Below are 20,940 nucleotides of genomic sequence, written 5' to 3'. Positions count from 1 at the left end.
AGTGGTATTGCGTTAAAGTTCAATGGTGACAGTAAATTAAGCAATCAAGTATCGAGGGTTCAGTTTTGTCCAGGTCTGGTGTAAGTTTCGTTATCTGGAATTTAGGATCGATCATTGTGGTATGCCTTTTTGAACAGGTTGGTTTTTAGTGATCAGACTGTTATGACTGTTGGAAGGGGTTGGGGGAACGGGCAGGGGATAGGGAAGCCTTGTGGGGCCCTTATTCAGGTATGGGCAGCTCCTTGAAGTCACCTAGGTGTGCCACAATTCAGTGGCAGCATCCAAATAACTAAGCAGACATAGTTAAAACTACATTTTATGTGGTCATTCTTGCCTAGCTGGTTATCTGGGTACCAGCATTAAAAATTGGCAGCACCCAGTTACTTTCTGTGTCAACCCTGACTCTGCCCCTGGACTGATTATCATCCCACATTTACAGACTTAAATTTCTGCTAAACTTTCATATCAAAAAGATTTATTTGGAGCACTCCTATTTACCATATAAACTACTGTGCAAGATCATAACTGCATCACCAGTCACGTATGCCAATGTCAACTCTACTCTCAAAATGGCTGCTGTGACTTCTTGCATCAATCTCGCAAGATTGCTATTAGAGGTCAGGCAGCCATTTTGAGAGTAGAGCCAGCATGGGCAGGAGTAACTAGGGATCACTCTTGCCCTGACTACTCCTTTAGACTGACAGAAATTGTAAGATAGGCCTGAGGGTGGCAGCCACAGGTGGGCGGTGGGGGGGGGGGGGGGGGGGGGGGGGAGAGGGAGAGGCAACTCCTGTTTAGAGGGGAGGGGAATAAAGCATACGTTTTTAGTTTCCACTGAAAATGCAAATTCAGTTTTTTTTTCCAAAACCGAAACCGTGGCAGTAGCCTTTCAACCAAAACTGGGCAGAAAATGGATTTTTAGCCAGTTTCGGCCAGCTTGTAGTGCTGTGGCATACCATTCTGACCCCTCCCCTCAGCGGAGAAGAAAATCCCCATTCGAGGAACTCTACTTCACAGTTTTTGTCAGGGAAATGGTGGAAGCCATTCCATTTAAGTTGGAGATAGAGAATGAGCCCTGGGAGGAATTGTTTACCATCTTGGACTATGACTCCCTACCTAGAGGGGCTTTGACTGTACGTCTTCATTGAGTTCTCCAGTATGCACAGATGAAGAACTGAAAGACCCCTGCCTGTGGTTCAGGAGAGGTTAGCAGATGTTCCATGCTGAGGGTATAATCTTTTTGTGGAGAAAGTGGAAGTGGTCACTGATCTCATCAAAAAGCATACTGACACCATTAAGTCCCTCTCTCGGCCTCCTCCACTTCTCAGAGTTTTTCTGGTGTCTCGCAGAGGAACCTAGTACTCTCAAAGGTGAAGGTTCGCTCCGTCTTCCTGGCCACAGCAACAGGCCCACTCTCCGCCCTCCTGTCCCGGCAGCAGCACCCTCAGAAACCCCATCCTGCTGCTCAGTCAAAACAAGGGATGAACTTTTGACTGGCTCCACGAGAGCATAGCAGCAATCAACATTCCTGTCCCGGATTACCTTATGGTGGGAGGGAGGCTGAATTTTTACCAAGAAAGGTGTGACCCCTTGTAACCTTTGATCGTTGGGCTTTCCAAGTAGTCCGGACAGGTTGCACAGTACATTGGCAAATGCGACCACTAAATTGCCCACCGAGAGTCTTGCATCTGTTCTCAGCACAAGGCAATGCTTGCAGAGGAACTCTGTGCTTTTCTAAAGGCCAATGCAGTTGAACCCATTCCACCAGGGGAAGAGGGGAAGGGATTGTATTCCAAGAATTTCCTTATGCCTAAGAAAACTGGGGGGGGGGGGGGGGGATTTCATCCCATCCTAGACTTAAGGGCTCTGAACAAATATCTGGCCAAAGAGTTCCATGGGCCTCTCAAAAAGGACATAGCCCGCAGGGTATTCCGAAGGTTGGGCACCCCCTTGGTGGATCTTTTTGCCACTCAACTCAACAGCAAGGTTCCTCAGTTCTGTTCCAAACTTAGGTTGCTTGGCAGACGCGTCAGAAACATTCCTCTTACATTGGGGAGAGAGTCTTCTGTATGCATATCCTCCTACCCCTTCAGTAGAGAAGACTTTACTGAAACTCAAGCAGTATTGGGTAACCATAATCCTCATTGCCCCTCGCTTTTTGAAGCAGATCTGTTTCCCCCTACTTCTGGAGTTGTCCAGAGCTAGGGGGAAGCTGGACTGTTTTTTGACACTTGTTACGCATAGCCTGGATATTGAGAGTGTGGAATTTGACTCCTTTTGCATCTACTTGTGGTTGTCTCCAGGATCCTGTTGGCTTCCAGGAAAGATTCTACTAAGAGGTGTTATAATTTTAATTGGAAGAGGGTTGTCATCTGGTATGAGGGCAAGGCTGTAGATCCCTCTCTTATCTGATACAAAAACTGCTTGAGTATCTCTTGCACCTCTCTGAGTCTGGTTTTGAAAACCAACTCTGTGAAGGTTCATCTCAGTGCGATAAGTGCTTACTATCTGTGTAGGAGGTAAGCCCATCTCTGTACTGCCTTTAGTTGTTCGCTTCATGAGAGGTTTAATTTTCACAGACCCCTTTCCCCCCATCAGACCGCTAACTGTGTCATGGGACCTGAACGTACTCCTCAGCCAGTTGATGAAAGCTCCTTTTGAGCCACTTGATTCCTGTCATCTGAAGTACTTGACCTGGAAGGTCTTATTTTTGGTGGCGGTCACTTGCTTGCAGAGTCAGTGAGCTGGAGTGGAGGAGTAGCCTAGTGGTTAGTGCAGTGGGCTTTGATCCTGGGGAACTGAGTTTGATTCCCACTGCAGCTCCTTGTGACTCTGGGCAAGTCACTTAACCCTCCATTGCCCCTGGTACAAAATAAGTACCTGAATATATGTAAACCGCTTTGAATGTAGTTGCAAAAACCTCAGAAAGGCGGTTTATTTATTTATTTTGTTACATTTGTACCCCGCGCTTTCCCACTCATGGCAGGCTCAATGCGGCTTACATGGGATCAAGTCCCATTTCCCCTTTCCCCCTTTAGGGGAAATATGAATAAAAATGTAATTGTGTATTTATAAAAAGAATGTAATTGTGTATATATGAAAGTGGGATATATAACACTAAAACACCTTTAGGCAAATTAATTATATATAGAGAGATAAAATATATAAATAGATATTAATAAAATATATGTGTATACAGAATAAAATCCAATTTCAAATACCAAGAAAAACGTCAGGTAGCTGACATTAAGGATAATAGTAAATGTAAAATCTCTCAAATAAAATATGACTAACTAGTAATAGGACTATAGTTACTAAATACCAAACAAAAGAAAAGAAGGAAACAATGTATCTATTTCATCCTGCATATAAGATATCAGGGTAGGATATCAGACGCACTTAAAAAACGCCTGACGATGTGACGGTTGGTTTGACCAGACAGTTCTGCAAAATTTACTTGATTTCTGGAATCCAACTCCACCCTCCTAGGCCCATTTTTCTTCTGTTCCAAGCTGCATCTTCACAACAGACTGTACGTTCAAGTTGATTGGCTTTGTTGGCTGGCTTTGCTGTTGCAAGTCCCTGTTATCCTAGTGTTGTTATTTTCAGTGAGCCTGGTAGCTAGGTTTTCCCACATGTGAGAATCGATGTCCTGCTTGTCCTAAGAGAAAGCAAAGTTACTCACGTGTAACAGGAGTTCCCCCAAGGACACCAGGACGCATATTCTCACATACCCCCCCTCCTCCCCCTGGAGTTGTATTCCTTTAGCAATATTGTAGTACTGATGTCCATCGCTCGCACGTCAGATGGGAAGGCACCTTTGCATATGTGATGGGGCACTGACAAAAGGGAAGGGAAATGGGACTTGATATACCGCCTTTCTGAGGTTTTTGCAACTACATTCAAAGCGGTTTACATATATTCAGGTACTTATTTTGTACCAGGGGCAATAGAGGGTTAAGTGACTTGCCCAGAGTCACAAGGAGCTGCAGTGGGAAAGCCTTTTAAAGTCATATTATACTGGGTAGCAGACTCACCAAGGCTCCGTCAGATGATGTCACCCACATGTGAGAATTCATGTAGTCCTGTCCTTGAACACCTGCTACAGGTGAGTAACTTTGCTTTATTGCTTGTGACATGGTTTCTTGTTACTGGTAATGAAAATGTTCTGAGATTGTGTTCCAAAGCAATGGTTTACTGAAAATTAGTAATTTAATGGTTTGACTTTAGTGGGAGAGGGGAATTTACGATTAGGTTGGGTAGTTTACAATTCTTGTGTCTGTTTTAAAAATTTGACCAGTAGGTTTTCAGGTACCCAATAACTACAGACTGTGCACCTTGTATTTGTGCAGGGCAAGCATGAGGGAGGGAAAAGTATGTGTGAGAATATGAAAATCATTCTCCACACATTTTTTTTGTCCCCCACCAGGAATCCCTTTTTCCTGGACTTAAATTGTGCTTTTTGAAACCATATGCCTACTTTTAAGCAGTGGATAGATTAGAATATGAGTGGAAAAATACTTTGCTACTTCAAGATCACTCGGCAAGAGTGGTGGCCCAGTGCAAAGAGTTTTCCCTTATGACAATAGGTCCTTGTGGGGATGTTGCAGGGGCATTTTGTGCCACAGCACCAGGAAGACAGCGGCAGAGCATGCTGTTTTAAAAGGACTATTTAATAGGTTTTTTAATGTATTTGTTGGGTGGCTTTCTGAATGCTAGAAGAGCCCGTAAAGGATTTAGTACCTCTTCTTAAAAGGATGATCTTTCTTTAGGTTTTATAAATTGCCCCCTCTCATGACTGATTATTTCTCATTCCTATTTGGCGTGAGGAAGCCCTAAAATTTAACTTGGCCTGATATTTGGGAATGCTCGATAACCATGTGTGCATATCCCTAGGGAATGGACATCAAAATGAGAATTGTCACATGCACTGCTTAGGGGATAATCTTTATACTCCAAGTTGCTGTGAGGATGGACTGTCTTACAACCAGAGAGCTGTACAACTGCTATTTAGTGTATAGATGTGAAATGTATATATTTGTTGATTTAAGTTAGGGAAGGGGAGTATGGTGATCAGATGGGGGAGGGGAGTTAATGTAGCGGGGGTGGCTATGATATGGTTGAGAGAGGGAGGGGGAAGGGCCCAGGCATATTGTATGTGTCTGTCCTCTATTGAGGAATAGAGCTGATTGATGGGGTGAGAGGGAGGTTGGAGTTAGGGAAGAAGGAGATGGGTTTTGTGGGGGTATCCAGGATTGCAAGGGAAAGAGTGGGGATGGAGTGGAGGAATAGCCTAGTGGTTAGTGCAGTGATCTTGGTTCATTCCCAGTGCAGCTCCTTGTGACTCTGGGCAAGACACTTAACCCTCCATTGCCCAACGTAGAAAGTAAGTACCTGTATACCAAGGTGCTTAAAAGAGATTGCCGACCATCAAATTTTCAAGAAATCCTTAAAAACATTTTTGTTTGAGAAGGCATATCCCAACTACATCACTTAGTCCACACCTTCTTCCTCTTGATTGAACCTGTTTCATACAGTTATTACCCTTATTGATATGTGACTTTTGTAATTTTGTAAGCTGCATTATGCCCGCTTTTGTGGGAAAATGTGGGGTATAAATGTACTAAAATAAAATAAATATATAATATGTAAACTGCTTTGATTATAACCACAGAAAGGTGGTATATCAAATCAAATCCCATCATCTTTCTCTTAATGAGCAGGGTGATGGGGTGGGGAGGGGGGAATAGGCTGGGGCAGCCGCTCCATGAAGTATAAAATCCTGCACTGTGTTTGGGATTGTAATCTTTTCACAGTTTCACAGTGGGTTTGCTCTTGATTGTTTTTTCCATAGCATTTTAATTAAATTTATAGGTATGTAAAGGGCAATTGTGTAACCTAGGCATTCAAATTTACAAACAGTATATGCGCATAAAGGCTGGTATGGTGCCTAAATACTATTCTGGAAATACCTGCTTAACTTACAAAGCATAGTTTTTGCAAGGGGTGGATGGGCAGGACATAGACGAGACACCCACTACATGCATAACTTGGATAATATTGTAAGTTATGTGCATCCTGTTGCACTTAGGCATGCAACTTTATACTAGCTGTATGGTTGACATAAGTGTGCATGCCTGAATTATAGGTGCATTTATAACCAGTTACGCTAGTATTCTGTAATGGAACCTAGATGCCTCCTGTGTGCCCCACCGGGTGCTTAATTGGAGGTGCCCAGGTACAGAATTGCTCCAGAGCTTGTGTCAAGCCCCAAAATGATCCTTGATTATGTATTTCAGTGCGCATAATTATAAGTGAAAGTACTCATCATGCTGTGTGGAAAGTTAAAAAGAATTAAATTGTGTGCAAATGTAAGATTTTTTAAATATTTGGAAATTAAAATAATTATAGCAATTGTCAGTATAAATCAAAAGCAACCTGTGCAACCATTTGTTTCATTATGAAACCTCTTTTGTATTTTGGTAGTATCAAACAAAACAAATTTTACATTTATTTTCTTTTATTTGGCATGAAGGGTTGGGGGAGGTAAGTTGAGAGAGAGCTAACCTGCATTGTGGCTAATTATTTCTAGAACGTGCAAATACAAGCATCCAGCAACTGAAAGATGCAATAGAACAGAGGAATCCCAAGAAGAAAGAGAGTTCCCTTGAGCAGTCTGCTATTATCCCTAGCACTGAAGAAAATAACACTGACCAAGCCTGGGGAGAGCTTCAGCACAGTCATGCAGGTAAGTGCTTCTTTAGCAAAGCTTGAATAGATATCGCTAGAAAAAGTAAATAAATATATATATCAGTTATGAGGGAGGGTTCTTTTTGTGTGTTTTGATAATGGGCAGATTTGAAATCTCATTCTATTAACAGTTAATCAACTTAAAGCTCTGTTGCGAGAGCAAGAAGAGAGAGAGAATAAAGCATCATCACCTAGGAGACGGAAAATATCACCTACTGTATGTACTTCAAATTGATATTTTCTTTATAGTTTTGATTTTATTCTCATAAATAGTAGGCTGAGTGTTTTTGGAGGGTTTTTCTTTCCAACCCAATGAAAGTTTGAAAGAATTGTACAAAAGGGTTCAATAATGGCTGTCTGTTTGGGGATGAAATAACTCTGAAAATATAATGGAATGGGATGATACTTGGCATGTGGGAAAAATGGGCCAAATCAGACCAGAGGTTCCAGAGCAATATGCCCCTCACCCCACAAAAAAAAATAGCCCAGTGAATTCCTGATGGGAATGATTTCCAGCTTCTGTTGTGTAGAAAGTTTCATAGAGTGAAACATAGCAATTAGGGACTTCCACTCTTCAGAATTCCTTGCCCCACTCTCTACTCTGATACATATGAGACTTGGTGGGTTTTTCTCCTTTTCTTTTTTGGCTCTGCTCCTCCATTACTGCCTGCACATTTCATTTAATCCACCCCCCCCCCAACCCTAATGGCCTTCCTAGTTTTCCACATTCTGTTTTTCTGGGGTCCCCTAGACCAGTGTTTCCCAAGTCCAGTCCTGGAGAACCTCTTGGAAGTCAGGTTTTCAAGATATCCACAATGAATATGCATTAACTTGTTTTGCATACACTGCCTCCATTATATGCAAATATCTTCATGCATATTCACTGTGGATATCCTGAAAACCTGACTTGCAAGGAGTACTCCAGAACCGGACTTAAGAAACCCTGCCCTAGACCATCACAAACTTTGCTAAGAACTGAACATTCCTTGTCATCAAGCAGATGCAGCCATTACAGGTGGGTTGTGTCCATCAACCAGCAGAGGGAGATAGAGAGCACACTTTTTTCAGTGCCTCATACCAGCTTGCTCCACTGCCTCTCTTCAGTATTCTCTATCTCCCCTAGCAGAGTGGCTGCATCTTCTTCGAGCTCCATCTAAAATCTGCCTGGAGGTTGCTCCTGTGCTTTTGCCAGTTGTTAGCAGGGGTGTTGGAGGCTATAGCAGCTTCACTTCAAAGGCACATAGGTTCGCCCTTTCCCTGCCTTACCCATACCTCCGTGGATGTGGACACATTGCTTAGCTTTCCCTGTCCTTCCCCACCAACAGTGGATGCAGGCACATAGGTTCGCCCTTTCCCTGCCTTTCCCACTCACCTGAGCCTCCAGAGTTCTATTTACCTCTGCTTTCCTCACAGCGTTTAAAAAAAAAAAAACGCTTAGACGCTGGAACAGAGGTTTTTCCTTGCCTTTTTCTGTGGGACCGGAGCTGTGATACTCTGTCCAGTGAGGTAAGAGTGTTTTCTGACTCCTCCAGGGTGGGCCCGCGATCCGGGCGATTTTGAATTTTACCGCCGTTTTCGACGATGGCTGCGGAGACAGTAAAGCGCTGTTCCAAGTGTGGCAAGCGCAGATAGCAGCGGGGCTCTGTAAATCGTGCTGTACAGATGTTAGAGCCGGCCCGAGCATGGCGAGCGATGATTCTTCGCGCTCTGAGCTGGCAGCGGGCGCCATTTTGAATTTACCACATGGCGCGACCTCCGCTGAGACGGAGAGTCCTGAGCCCGGGGGAGGCCTCGGAGTGAGGCTGATATGGGAGCTACTAGCCCCGGCAGAGATCCGGGTGCCCAGGGTGAGTTTTTCTCCCCTGATTTTGTCTTATTAATGCATAAAGCATACATGCTTAAAAGAGCTCTCCCACAAAGCCCGGCATTGGCCTCTTCTAATGCCCCCCCCCCCCCCCCCCCCCCCCGGTGGATTCTAGCCTGGGTATGCCCTCTGAGGCGTTATTCCCTGATAATTGGCAGAATATGAAGCACAGAAGGGCTCATTCCCCTTCAGAGAGTGCTGCAACTCCATTTTCCCCCCCATGGTTGGGCTGCGAGGATTTGGAGGACTCTGGCAGGCCTTCATGGTCTGAGGAGCCAGAGTCTGGTGCAGAAGTGACTCAGGATCTGGACGATCCCTCCGCGGTAAGGATTTTCCACCGTGATGAGCTGCCAGCGCTTATTTCTGATGCCCTGCAGGCTCTCTCTATTGAGGACCCTGCCAGTGGCACAGCCTCCTCTGTGAATCCTAGGATGGCTAGTAACAAAAAGCCTGCTCGAGCCTTTCCTTTGCATGACTCCATCCAAGAGCTTATTTTGGCTCAATGGGCTGACCCCGAGGGACCTTTGAAAGTTTCCAGGGCTATGGGGCAATTATACCCTCTGAGTGAGGAGCATATGGCTCACTTTGCTATGCCTAAAGTGGATGCCCTAGTCACAGCTGTGACAAAGAGAACTACCCTCCCTGTTGTAGGAGGTGTTGCCCTGAAGGATATTCAAGACCGTAGACTGGAGTCAGCACTTAAACGCTCATTTGAACTTGCAGGTCTCACTATTCGGGCGTCTGCATGCAGTTGTTATGCTGCTAGAGCCTGCCTGGCTTGGTTGCAACAGGCAGTGGAACAGCCCGGTGATGGAGCGGAGCCCTTTTCAGATGTGGCTCCGCGGATGGAGTCGGCCTTGTCATTTCTTGCTGACGCCCTTTATGATATTGTCAGTGCTTCGGCTAAACACATGGCAGTAGCAGTGGTGGCTCGCCGTCTTCTTTGGCTATGGCATTGGGCGGCGGACATGGCCTCTAAGCAAAGGTGTTGAAGTTGCCCTTTCAAGGCCTTCTCCTGTTTGGTGAGGAGTTGGAGAAAATTGTGAAGGGACTGGGTGAGGCTAAACCCCAGCGCTTGCCCGAAGATAGGCCTCGGCCTTCCTCTAAGGGTGCGGCGGTCCACTCCTCTTACAGACCTCGCTTCCGTGAAGCTTGAAGGTACCGCCCGGGGCGTTCTGCTGGGTTCACTTCTCGTGTCCGTTTTCAGCAGAGGAACTCCTTTCGCTTGGACAAACGTTCCACAGCCACTGGCTCAAGGCCTGGAGTTCAGGGGCGACCCTCTCAATGATGGTGCGCCGGCCCTCTCCTCGAGTCCTGTCATCAGAGGACGTCTTTCCCTCTTCGCCGAGGAGTGGGCCAACATTTCCTCAGATCAGTGGGTCTTGGACCTGATCAGAGATGGTTTCAGAATAGAATTCGACGCCCCTGTAAGAGACGTGTTTGTGGAGTCCCGATGCGGTTCTGCCGCCAAACGGGCGGCGGTAGATGAGACTTTGCAAGGTCTGATTCAGATAGGGGCCGTGTCCCCGGTACCTCCCGCCGAACACGGCTGCGGCCGCTACTCCATCTACTTTGTGGTGCCACGAAAAGGAGGGTCTTTTCGCCCTATTCTGGGCTTTAAAGAATTAAACAAGTCCCTGGGCATTTTCACATGGAAACCCTGTGCTCCGTCATTGCGGCGGTACAGCCAGGAGAGTTTCTCATGTCTCTGGACCTGAAAGAAGCTTACTTGCACATTCCAATTTGGCCCCCGCAGCATAGGTTTCTGAGGTTTGCAGTGATGGGAAAGAATTTCCAGTTCCGGGCCTTGCCTTTTGGCCTTGCCACAGCTCCCCGCACCTTTTCGAAGGCTATGGTGGTAGTAGCTGCCTTTCTAAGGTGAGAGGGTATTCGGGTTCACCTGGACGACTGGCTCATTCGAGCAAACTCTGCTGCAGAGAGTCAGCATGTAACAGCCAGAGTGGTCTCAGTACTTCAATCTCTGGGCTGGGTCGTCAATTTGGCCAAAAGTCACCTGACCCCCTCGCAGTCTCTAGAATATTTGGGGGCCAGGTTCGACACAACCTCGGGGTATGTGTACCTACCCAAGCAAAGGCGGTGCAAGCTTCAGAATCAGGTCCGTCTGCTCCTGAGGATGCCCCGCCCGCGAGCTTGAGACATTGACCAGCTGCTTGGGTCGATGACGGCCACCATGGAGCTGGTGCCCTGGGCGAGAGCGCACCTGAGACCTCTACAGTATGCTCTACTCCAAAGATGGTCTCCAGTATCTCAGGATTACCAATGCAGACTCTCTTGGCTCCCTGCGGCCCGACTCAGCATGGAGTGGTGGCTCTCAGACAGCATGCTGCGGCAAGGAATGCTGCTGGCGCTCCCCGATTGGTGCCTAGTGGTGACAGATGCCAGTCTGAAAGGCTGGGGCGCACATTGCAAGGGGAAGCATGCCCAGGGTCTATGGACACCCGAGGAGTCGGAGTGGTCCATCAACCGCCTAGAGTTGAAAGCGGTGTTTCAGGCGCTTCTGGCCTTTCAAGTGACCCTGGAAGGATTGGCTGTGGACAACACGACAGCAGTGGTCTACATAAATCGACAAGGCGGCACTCAGTGCAGAGCTCTAGCCGCGCAGGCCGAACAAATTTGCCACTGGGCCGAGCTGCATCGACAGTTTCTGTCGGCAGCTCACATTGCAGGTCAGAGCAACGTGCAAGCCGATTATCTAAGCAGGCATCAGATCGATCCAGCGGAGTGGGAACTTGCAGACGAAGTGTTCCTGCAGATATGTGCCAAGTGGGTTGGATGCCTTGGCTCAACCCTGGCCTCTGGGCCTACTGTATGTGTTCCTTCCGTGGCCCTTGATAGGGTGAGTGCTCCTACGGATTTGGCTGCATCCAGTAGAAGTAGTTCTCGTCGCCCCGGATTGGCCCAGGAGGCCTTGGTATGCGGACCTCCGACAGATGCTCATAGAGGATCCCCTTCAGTTACCTCTGGTTCCCAACCTGTTGTCACAGGGTCCGGTGACCATGGAGGACGCCGGCCGATTTGGTCTTATGGCCTGGCGATTGAGAGGGCGCAATTGAGAGGCAGAGGCTATTCCAATAAAGTAATTACCACTCTCCTGCAAGCCCGCAAGCACCACTTCCGTGGCTTGTGCCAGGATTTGGCGCAGTTTGAAGTCTGGTGTGCTTCCAGAGAGATCACATCCCTGTGGGCTCCTGTCTCGCCGATTCTGGACTTTTTGCAGGATGGTGTACAAAAAGGCTTGGCTTATAATTCCCTGCGGGTGCAAGTGGCAGCGTTGGCCTCACTGCGTGGCAAGGTTGAAGGTGTGTCTTTAGCTGCTCATCCGGATGTGGCACGATTTCTTAGAGGGGTGCTTTGGCTCCGTCCTCCCGTGCGTGCACCTTGTCCAGCTTGGAACCTGGGGCTAGTGCTGAAGGCCTTTCAGGGTGCTCCCTTTGAACCGCTTCGGTGTGCTTCAGAGAAAGATTTGACACTGAAGGCCGTCTTGTTAGTGGCCATTACTTCGACGAGACGGGTGTCAGAGCTCCAGGTGCTGTCCTGTAGAGACCCTTTTCTGCAGTTTTCAGAGTCCGGGGTCACGGTTTGGACCGTGCCTTCCTTCTTGCCTAAGGTGGTTTTAGCGTTTCACCTAAACCAACCTATTTTCTTGCCCTCCTTTGTCGAGGAGGAGTTTCCAGAATCTTTTGGGCAATTGCACCTGTTGGACGTGCGCAGGACTCTGCTGCAGTATCTGCGAGTTACTAACTCTTTCAGGACCTCTGATCATTTGTTTGTTTTGCTATCAGGTCCTCGCAGAGGGTCTCCAGCGTCTAAAGCCACTATTGCCCGCTGGCTTAAAGAATCTATCTTTTCAGCTTATTTGCTTGCCGGCCAGCCTCCGCCTGATGCCTTTAAGGCGCATTCTACTAGAGGAATTTCCTCTTCTTGGGCTGAAACTGGAGCACTCTCTCTTCAAGAGATTTCTAGTGCAGCAACATGGGCTTCTAAGCTCTCTTTTGCATGACATTACAGGCTGGATGTGGCTGCCAGGAGGGATGCACATTTTGGAGCGCAAGTGCTGGCGCGTGGTGTGGCTTGTTCCCACCCTATCTAGGGATTGCTTTGATACATCCCATCTGTAATGGCTGCATCTGCTTGATGACAAGGAAGGGAAAATTAGGTTCTTACCGTGATAATTTTCTTTCCTTTAGTCACAGCAGATGCAGCCATGATCCCTTCCTGTCTGTTGCTATCTGCTGTAAATCTATTTCAGGTTCTGTTCATGTTTCCTGGAGATTCCGTCCTTGGGAGAAAGTCGGAAAACAGTCTTCAGGATTCTTGTTCAATTAAAGGAGGATGACTTAATTCCCTCCAGTTTCATGTTTTGGAGGATGAGTTTATTCCCTCCGGGAGGATGAGTTTATTCCCTCCAGTTATGTCTCAGTGGAGGATGAGTTTATATACCCTCCGGGAGGATGTTTCATTCCCTCCATTCTGAGTTAATGCCCTTTGTTGTAGGGCCATCGTTCGCTGTGAGGAAAGCTCATGTTATTCCCATTGCGGTTTGCCATACTGCTTTGGAAGCTTCAAATACTGAAGAGAGGCGGTGGAGCAAGCTGGTATGAGGCACTGAAAAAAGTGTGCTCTCTATCTCCCTCTGCTGGTTGATGGACACAACCCATCTGTAATGGCTGCATCTGCTATGACTAAAAGAAAGAAAATTATCACGGTAAGAACCTAATTTTCCCTTACATACCATCTCAGCCTGTACCTTGCTCAAGTTTCCTGATCCCCTGCCTCACCAATTTGATTTAGCCTTTTGAACATTAGATCCATTAAGGCTAAACAATTTTTGCTTAGGGGCCTAATTTAGACATGTTATGCCTTCTTGAAACTTGGCTCCAGGAATCAGAAATTGCTTATCTAAAACAAGCTTCTCCCCCTGCTTATACTTATTTGCACTCTCCAGTGTAGGGCCAGTGTAGATATGGTCTAGCTATACCTGCTTCTCGTACATTGTTAGATCTTTTCTGTACTACAGGTTCCACCTGTGGAATCTCTTTGCTTCTGGTTACATGCTTAGACATCAGTGGATTTTCAATTGATCTATCACCCACGTCCAATTTCCTCTACCTCTGTTCATCTTCTACAATCCTATATCAGCTCTGTAATGGCAATGTTTGTTCTTGACACAGAGTTCTGCCTAAGTATTGTTATCATATTTAATGCTCTCTTGAAAGTACATAATGGACTCCCAGGACAGGAATTGATAGCATTATCATGTTAAATGATCTACTGATTTATACTAAATGGAATAAAAATATGCTTAGGGCTAAGGATGACATTTCAAATGAGTCTTTGGAAACCTGGCCAGCTCCTGGGGATGCATTGAGAAACTGTCACATCCTCAATTACACATCAGCCTTATTGAATTAAATGATGAGATCATGTTTATTAGTAGGTATAAAGACAGGAGAACCGGGGCAAACAGACAGAGGTCTCTCCTGTAGAACAGACATGTTGCCCAGGCCCATTGTGCCCACTGAGACTCTCTGCCTGGCTGCACCCGGGACCTCCCTGTCGCTGGCGAAGATGTCTGCAACTCAAGCGGTGATGTATGATTTACTTACTTGAATAAAATTTATGTAATAACTTTTGATCGCCTCTGTAGTATATGTTTGACAGAGATATACCCGAAAGAACCTAAAGCAAAACAGGCTCCCACCTTTTGGTGGCCACTTGCCCTGTTATTTTAGACAACTTTAACATTCATCTAGATGACCCCACCCCCTAGCCTCCTACACTATAGACTTTGTCTTTCCTACATGTCCTGGACTCAATATGAAGTAATAAAAATACCACCGGTTCAGCAGGCCATGCTTTAAATAATATATTAGTAGTCCAAAAATCTATGTCAGAATTCACTCTTGCCTCTCCACTTCCTCTTCCACAGACAGATCGCTTTCTTTGTACTCCTAGGTCTATACCCTGATCCATTAACACATAGAAAAGGCAGTCTACTTGGACACTGAAGTAAGGGGTACCTGCCAATACCCCTTGGTCAGATCTAATGTTGAAATTATCAGGGCCCCTCCCAGCCTTTCAATTAATTCATCCACTCTAGGCATCATATATGCTTCGAGTTTGGAAATTGCGTTAACCTTCTGGAAGTCAGTGCAGTAGTGAATACTCCTATCTGGTTTAGGAACCAATTACTCATTGATTCTTTTATGATGTTGAGTTTAAGGATGTCTTTCACTTCCTTAGTCACTGCCTGTCACCGTGCCTCAGGAATCCGATACAGATGCAGTCGGATTACAACTCTAGGATCTGTGATAATGTCATAGGATGTAAGATATGTTGAGCCTGGAATATTGGAAAAGACATCCATGTTTTCGGAACCAGTTGCTCTAAATCCACTTTATGGGTGGCTGAGAGCTGAAGAGGCTTGGACTGTGATGGGATTGGTAGTCCAAAGTCATCTTCCTGGACAAGTGCCGCAGTCATGGGAGTCCACTTCTTCAGTAAACTCACATGGAAATTTTTTGCTTTCTGGTTTACCCACCTTGTAATTCATGGGTCCTTCTTTTTCAACCACTTCATAGGGCCCTTGTCATTTGCCCAGCAGCTTGCTCTGTGATGAAGACAGGCGTATCAAAATCCTGTTTCCAGGTTGGAAGATCCTGTTTACTGCTTCATGAGTCAGTGCTTGTGTTTGTCCCACTTGGGCCTTCATCAGACAGAATTTGATAGCAGCCACCCCTGCTTTCTTAGCCTTTCTGGCATTTTCAATATATTATCCATCGGGTTTTAACCTGGACTGTGTTCTTCTTCCCGTATTTGTCTGACCACATCCAAGATTCCCTTGTTCGCCTTCCATAGAGTAACTCAAATGGAGAAAGCTCTGGGGTTACTTCCCTGATGGTGAATAATACATAGGGAAGTAGGATTTCCCAAATCTTCCCATCCTAAGTGACAAAGTACTTCAGTATTTACTTAAGAGTTTTAATGACACACTCAACAAGGCCATTGGTCTGGTGATAGAATGCATTACCTACAGACCTGAAGCAATCAAAGAAACATCTATCTTCCGAAAATCTCTGAAAACATTCTTCGTCAACAAGGCCTATAATGAGAACCTATAACCTCACTAAGTCCACTCAACTATGAACGCATACCTTCTATAATTACCCTAACAACTCCCTTCCTTCCTCCCTCACCCTTCCTTAATCGCTACACATTACTAACTGTATCCGATATCCTGTTATGACAATGTTACCAAATCTATGTAAGCCACATTGAGCCTGCAAATAGGTGGGGGAATGTGGGATACAAATGCAATAAATAAATAAATAAATAAATAAATAGTACACAGTGGTCTGAACTGTCTTCACTTTCTGTAAGACATATGTCATGACACATGACATAAGGCATTCCCTGGTCTTTAAGGATCTCTGTGGGTATTCCCATGTATGGATAAATCTCCCACAGAGCATTCGCTACTATGGCAGTTTTTATATTGCATAATGCAGTGGTTTCTAGATAGCGGGTTGCATAATCCAGGATAACCAGAATATACTTGTTGCCTTATGTGGTTGGCTTCAGTGGCCCTACAAAATCCATGTCCACTCTTTTGAACAGTGTCTCAATGATGGGCATATCATTCACAATCACTCAGGTCATATGAAATACCTCTAAAAAGACAATCCTTTTAAACAGTTGTTTTTTGTGCTAAGAAAATACAGTGTGACCAAACCAAATTCAGTGGTGACCATTATCTATCATCACACCAAAGTGATGGGCATAGGCATGAGAGGGGCAAGTGGAACCCTTACAGAACTGTTCAACTGGCAGGCCGGACGTGATTGGAAATATTTCAGGCAAAGGCAGCTCATTGTGACTCGGGCAAGTCACTTAACCCTCCATTGCCCCATGTAAGCCGCATTGAGCCTGCCATGAGTGGGAAAGCGCGGGGTACAAATGTAACAAAAAAAAACCCAAAACCATAGTAAGTGATGGCAGAGACCTGAACGGTCCATCCAGTCTGCCCAACAGTCACATTCATTATCAATTCAAGATTAAATCAACAATGAACATAATATTATATACTTAATCATGGTCTTCCTTTGGTGTTTTTTGGACATAGACTGTAGGAGTCTGCCCGGCTCTGCCGTTATATTCTAACTACTGGAGTTGCCGTCAAAGCCCACTCCAGCCTATCCAAATCCATCTTGTCATTTGCGGGACAATGAAAGTAAAAATGTGCCTGGCACTATCCTCACGTTCCAAATTGCTGGAGTTTCCATCAAAACTCTCTCCAGCCCATCCTAAACCAGATTGCTATATGCGGGACTAATACAGTACAAGTCAGCACAGCACTGGTCTTAGTTGATACAACCAGAGTTGCCATCTAAGCACCACTTGACATGCAAACACATATGCAACCCTTTAAGTTTTGTTTTTTTATACCATTAGTTTTCTAATTAGAGATCATCTGTGTTCATCCCACACCTGTCACGTTTCCTGGCTGTTCTGAGCATGGACACTGGTGGCCATCTTGGATCCAGGCTTATTTCAGGGTTTGGCGGCCATCTTGGATAGGCCTGTTAGGCCAGGGCAGCCATCTTGGAGGTGGCAGCTGCAGGAAGGAAGCCCTTATTTGGCTGCAGGGTGTTCCCGATGGGGGCTGCCATCTTGTTTTCAGCTGTGCCTGGTTGAGCCTGATTCCTTCCTATTTAAGGCTTTGCCCTCAGTCTATCAGTGCTTCGGCTTCTACTCGGTTCGCTGACTAGTAGCAGTGCTTTGGATCTTTTTCTGACAGATACCTGGTTCTGACCTCTGCCTGTTCCTGGACCTGCTTCTGACCGCTGCCTGGTACTGACCACTGCCTGTTCCTGGACCTACTACTGCCTGCTGCCCGGTACTGACCACTGCCTGTTCCTGGACCTACTTCTGACCACTGCCTGGTACTGACCACTGCCTGTTCCTGGACCTGCTTCTGACTGCTGCCTGGTACTGACCACTGCCTGTGCCTGGACCTACTATTGACCGCTGCCTGGTGTTGACCTGTTGCCTAGCCCTGGTTTGTTGTTACCTGCTGCTTGGTCTAACCCTGTAGACTTTGTGCTGGACTTTGTTCTCTCTGTTGCTGGCTGCCCGAACTTAGGGGCTCAACTCCTGGGGAACGGTGGGAGGCCCAGGGAGGACTCAGGGTTTTGGCCAACAGCCCGGTGAGGGTTTCCTTCATCGTGTTCAAGGGCTCACCTCTCCTTGGGATACATTACAACACCTTTTTGAATTCTACCACAGTTTTATTTCTCCACTACCTCCATCAGGAGGGTATTCTAGACATACACCACCCTCTCCATGCAAAAGAAATTATCTGACATTACTCCTACCACCCCACAACCTCTATTCATGTCCTCTAGTTTTACCACTTTCCGTTCTCTGGAAAATATTTGTTTCTATATTTATTTAAACATCTGTATCATATTTCCCCTGTCCCTCCTTTCCTCTAGGGTATACATATTCAGGTCTTCTAGTCTCTTCTTAGAAAAATTGGGCCATACTGTGCTTCTAGGCTCTCTCTTCCCCCAAGTGGCCCCCTCCTAACAAATGTAGGCCAGCAGCATTATTTGCCAATGATAGGGCTGAGGGACTAATAACTGTTCTATCTCTTCTCCTTCTAGGGTTTCCTTGGCTACCCTATATAGTAAATAAAATATGGGAGATCTGCCTTATATTGGGGTCCTGGTTACTTACTGATTTCCCATCTATCTTGTGCCTTGGCTTGGGCTTTTCTAAAGCATTCATCTTTCATTCAGGCTGTCTTGAACTTCTCAGAATTTTCCTCCCAATTCCACTCAGGGTAAAGTAAGGGGTCTGAGATATCCTGGGTGGCCTCCTCTACATCAGTGTCCCTATCTACTGCTGCTCCTAGGTTCTGAGTGTAATGTAATTCTCTGATGTTGCCTCTCACGTTCATTTTTATTTATTTTTCTTACATTTGTACCCCGCGCTTTCCCACTCATAGCAGGTTCAATGCGGCTTACGTATTATATACCGGTACTTATTTGTACCTGGGGCAATGGAGGGTTAAGTGACTTGCCCAGAGTCACAAGGAGCTGCCTGTGCCTGCAGTGAGAATCGAACCCAGTTCCCCAGAACCAAAGTCCACCACTCTAACCACTAGGCCACTCCTCCACTCCATACCTTCTTCATCCCCTCTGGTGCAGTCTTTCACAAAATGTCCCTTTTCCCCATATTTGAAACAAGTGAGGAGATCCAGTTCCTGCATTTGGGCTAGCATTGGGCACTGGGTCCTTAGTGAGGGCGGCCATGTGCTCCATTTTTCTCCTCTGTCTCCCTGGACTTGAGGATAGTTGCTTCTCTCTGAAGTTTTCAGACACAGTTTTGGTCCCCTGTTTCCCCAGACTCATCCGTGAAGCTCTCAAGGACAGGTTGAGCTTGGTGGAAAACTTCCACCATCTCCAAAGCACACTCTAGTGTCAATTTGGAATGTTGCCTCATAGGTGAGGGTCAGACTCTCCACTCACACTTCAAGGAGAATGACTTTGGCTATCTCCACTCTTCTTTTTCCTTCTGGCTGCAACCATTTTCAGGCAGCTTCTTTAATTTGGTAGAAAAAAGTTTGAGGGTTATTGTCTGCATGAAAGACCCCTTTTCTGAACCGCTGCCAAGTTTATGCTTCCTGGGTGCACTCCACCCACTCCAAGATGATGGTCTTAACCACCTCATATGTGGCTTGGTGTCTTGGAATACGGCTTGGTTGCTGCTGGTTAAGAGGTTTCCTAAACAGGTAGTCCACATTGTCTCCAGCCAGCCAGCTATGCGAGCAACTGTCTGAGTTTGCTAAGAAACAATCTCTGCCATCCTTTGGGGAGTCATTTGAGGCAAGATAGAGATGAGAAGGTTCACTTGAGATACTGATCTCTCTAGTGTCTGGGACATTTGGACCTGAGAGCTGCTGATGTTCATAATGTGCCTAAATAAACTGCTGTTGCTCTTGATGCATGAGCTACTCCTGCTGCTGCTGTTGGTCCTCTACAATGGTCAGGAACAGCTTCTTCATAATTAGCCTGTAACATTCTCCCCGCTAATGCACTCTGTCCCTGAAGAAAGGAAAAAATAAAACCTTGCTTTTTGGCTCTAGCTGCACTTCTGCTCCCTTTGATAGGGCATGTCTAGTCTCTGTAGCCCAGCTATCTGTGTTGTAGTGAGACCTCAAGCCCTTGAGGTTAGGGGGAGTGGAGGAGTAGCCTAGTGGTTAGTGTAGCTGCCTCAGAACCAGGGGAACTGGGTTCAATTCCTACTGCAGCTCCCTGTGACTCTAGGCAAGTCACTTGAGCCTCCACTGCCCCAGGTACAAAATGAAATACCTAAGCTCTTTGAGCATGAACTGTCTTTCTTCTATGTTTGTGCAGCGCTGTGTATGCCTTGTAGCGCTATAGAAATGCTAAATAGTAGTAGTAGTAATGTAAAACACTTTGATTGTAACCAAAGAAATGTGGTATATCAAATCCCATCCCCTTTCCTTTCCTTTAGTGGATTTTTCCACCTTTAAACCAGGAAACACAGTCCCAACCACCAGAACTATATGTAGCAGACTGAGCAAGGTTGTGACATGGAGTCTCAACAGACACAGCCACTCAGAAAGGTGAACGTAAACAAAACACTATTTATACTCAAACGAATGTAATGTTCCTAGATAATTCTAATTTCTGTATATTAATTAGGTTGTACATAGAAGTCATTCCTAAATGGACACACACATACAAATGTTTATTTTCTGTATATAAATTAAGTTATACATAATACACATTCTGAAATATTATAGTATATTTATATTGTTATGATTATATATTATTATTATATTTTTACTTTATTACTGTCTTATCATTTATATACAGTGGGGGAAATAAGTATTTGATCCCTTGCTGATTTTGTAAGTTTGCCCACTGACAAAGACATGAGCAGCCCATAATTGAAGGGTAGGTTATTGGTAACAGTGAGAGATAGCACATCACAAATTAAATCCGGAAAATCACATTGTGGAAAGTATATGAATTTATTTGCATTCTGCAGAGGGAAATAAGTATTTAATCCCTCTGGCAAACAAGACCTAATACTTGGTGGCAAAACCCTTGTTGGCAAGCACAGCGGTCAGACGTCTTCTGTAGTTGATGATGAGGTTTGCACACATGTCAGGAGGAATTTTGGTCCACTCCTCTTTGCAGATCATCTCTAAATCATTAAGAGTTCTGGGCTGTCGCTTGGCAACTCGCAGCTTCAGCTCCCTCCATAAGTTT

General features: G+C 45.7%; 1 protein-coding gene across 1 annotated transcript in view; it reads left to right on the top strand.

Moving 5' to 3' along the window:
* Window positions 1–6,592: 6,592 nt before the first annotated feature.
* The window catches only part of LOC115459700 (serologically defined colon cancer antigen 8 homolog), a gene marked incomplete at both ends in the record, with an annotated part of 29,152 nt that continues 14,804 nt past the window's right edge, over window positions 6,593–20,940 (top strand). The window contains 2 exons of the mRNA XM_030189503.1: window positions 6,593–6,748; window positions 6,882–6,967. Coding sequence (XP_030045363.1) covers window positions 6,593–6,748; window positions 6,882–6,967 — 242 coding nt within the window. The remainder of the gene's footprint in view (window positions 6,749–6,881; window positions 6,968–20,940) is intronic.

The sequence above is a fragment of the Microcaecilia unicolor genome, unplaced genomic scaffold (assembly GCF_901765095.1).
Source record: "Microcaecilia unicolor unplaced genomic scaffold, aMicUni1.1, whole genome shotgun sequence".
NCBI classification, from domain to species: Eukaryota; Metazoa; Chordata; class Amphibia; order Gymnophiona; family Siphonopidae; genus Microcaecilia; species Microcaecilia unicolor.
The sequence above is the reverse complement of the archived record's forward strand: the minus strand, read 5'-3'. Positions and strand labels throughout refer to the sequence as shown.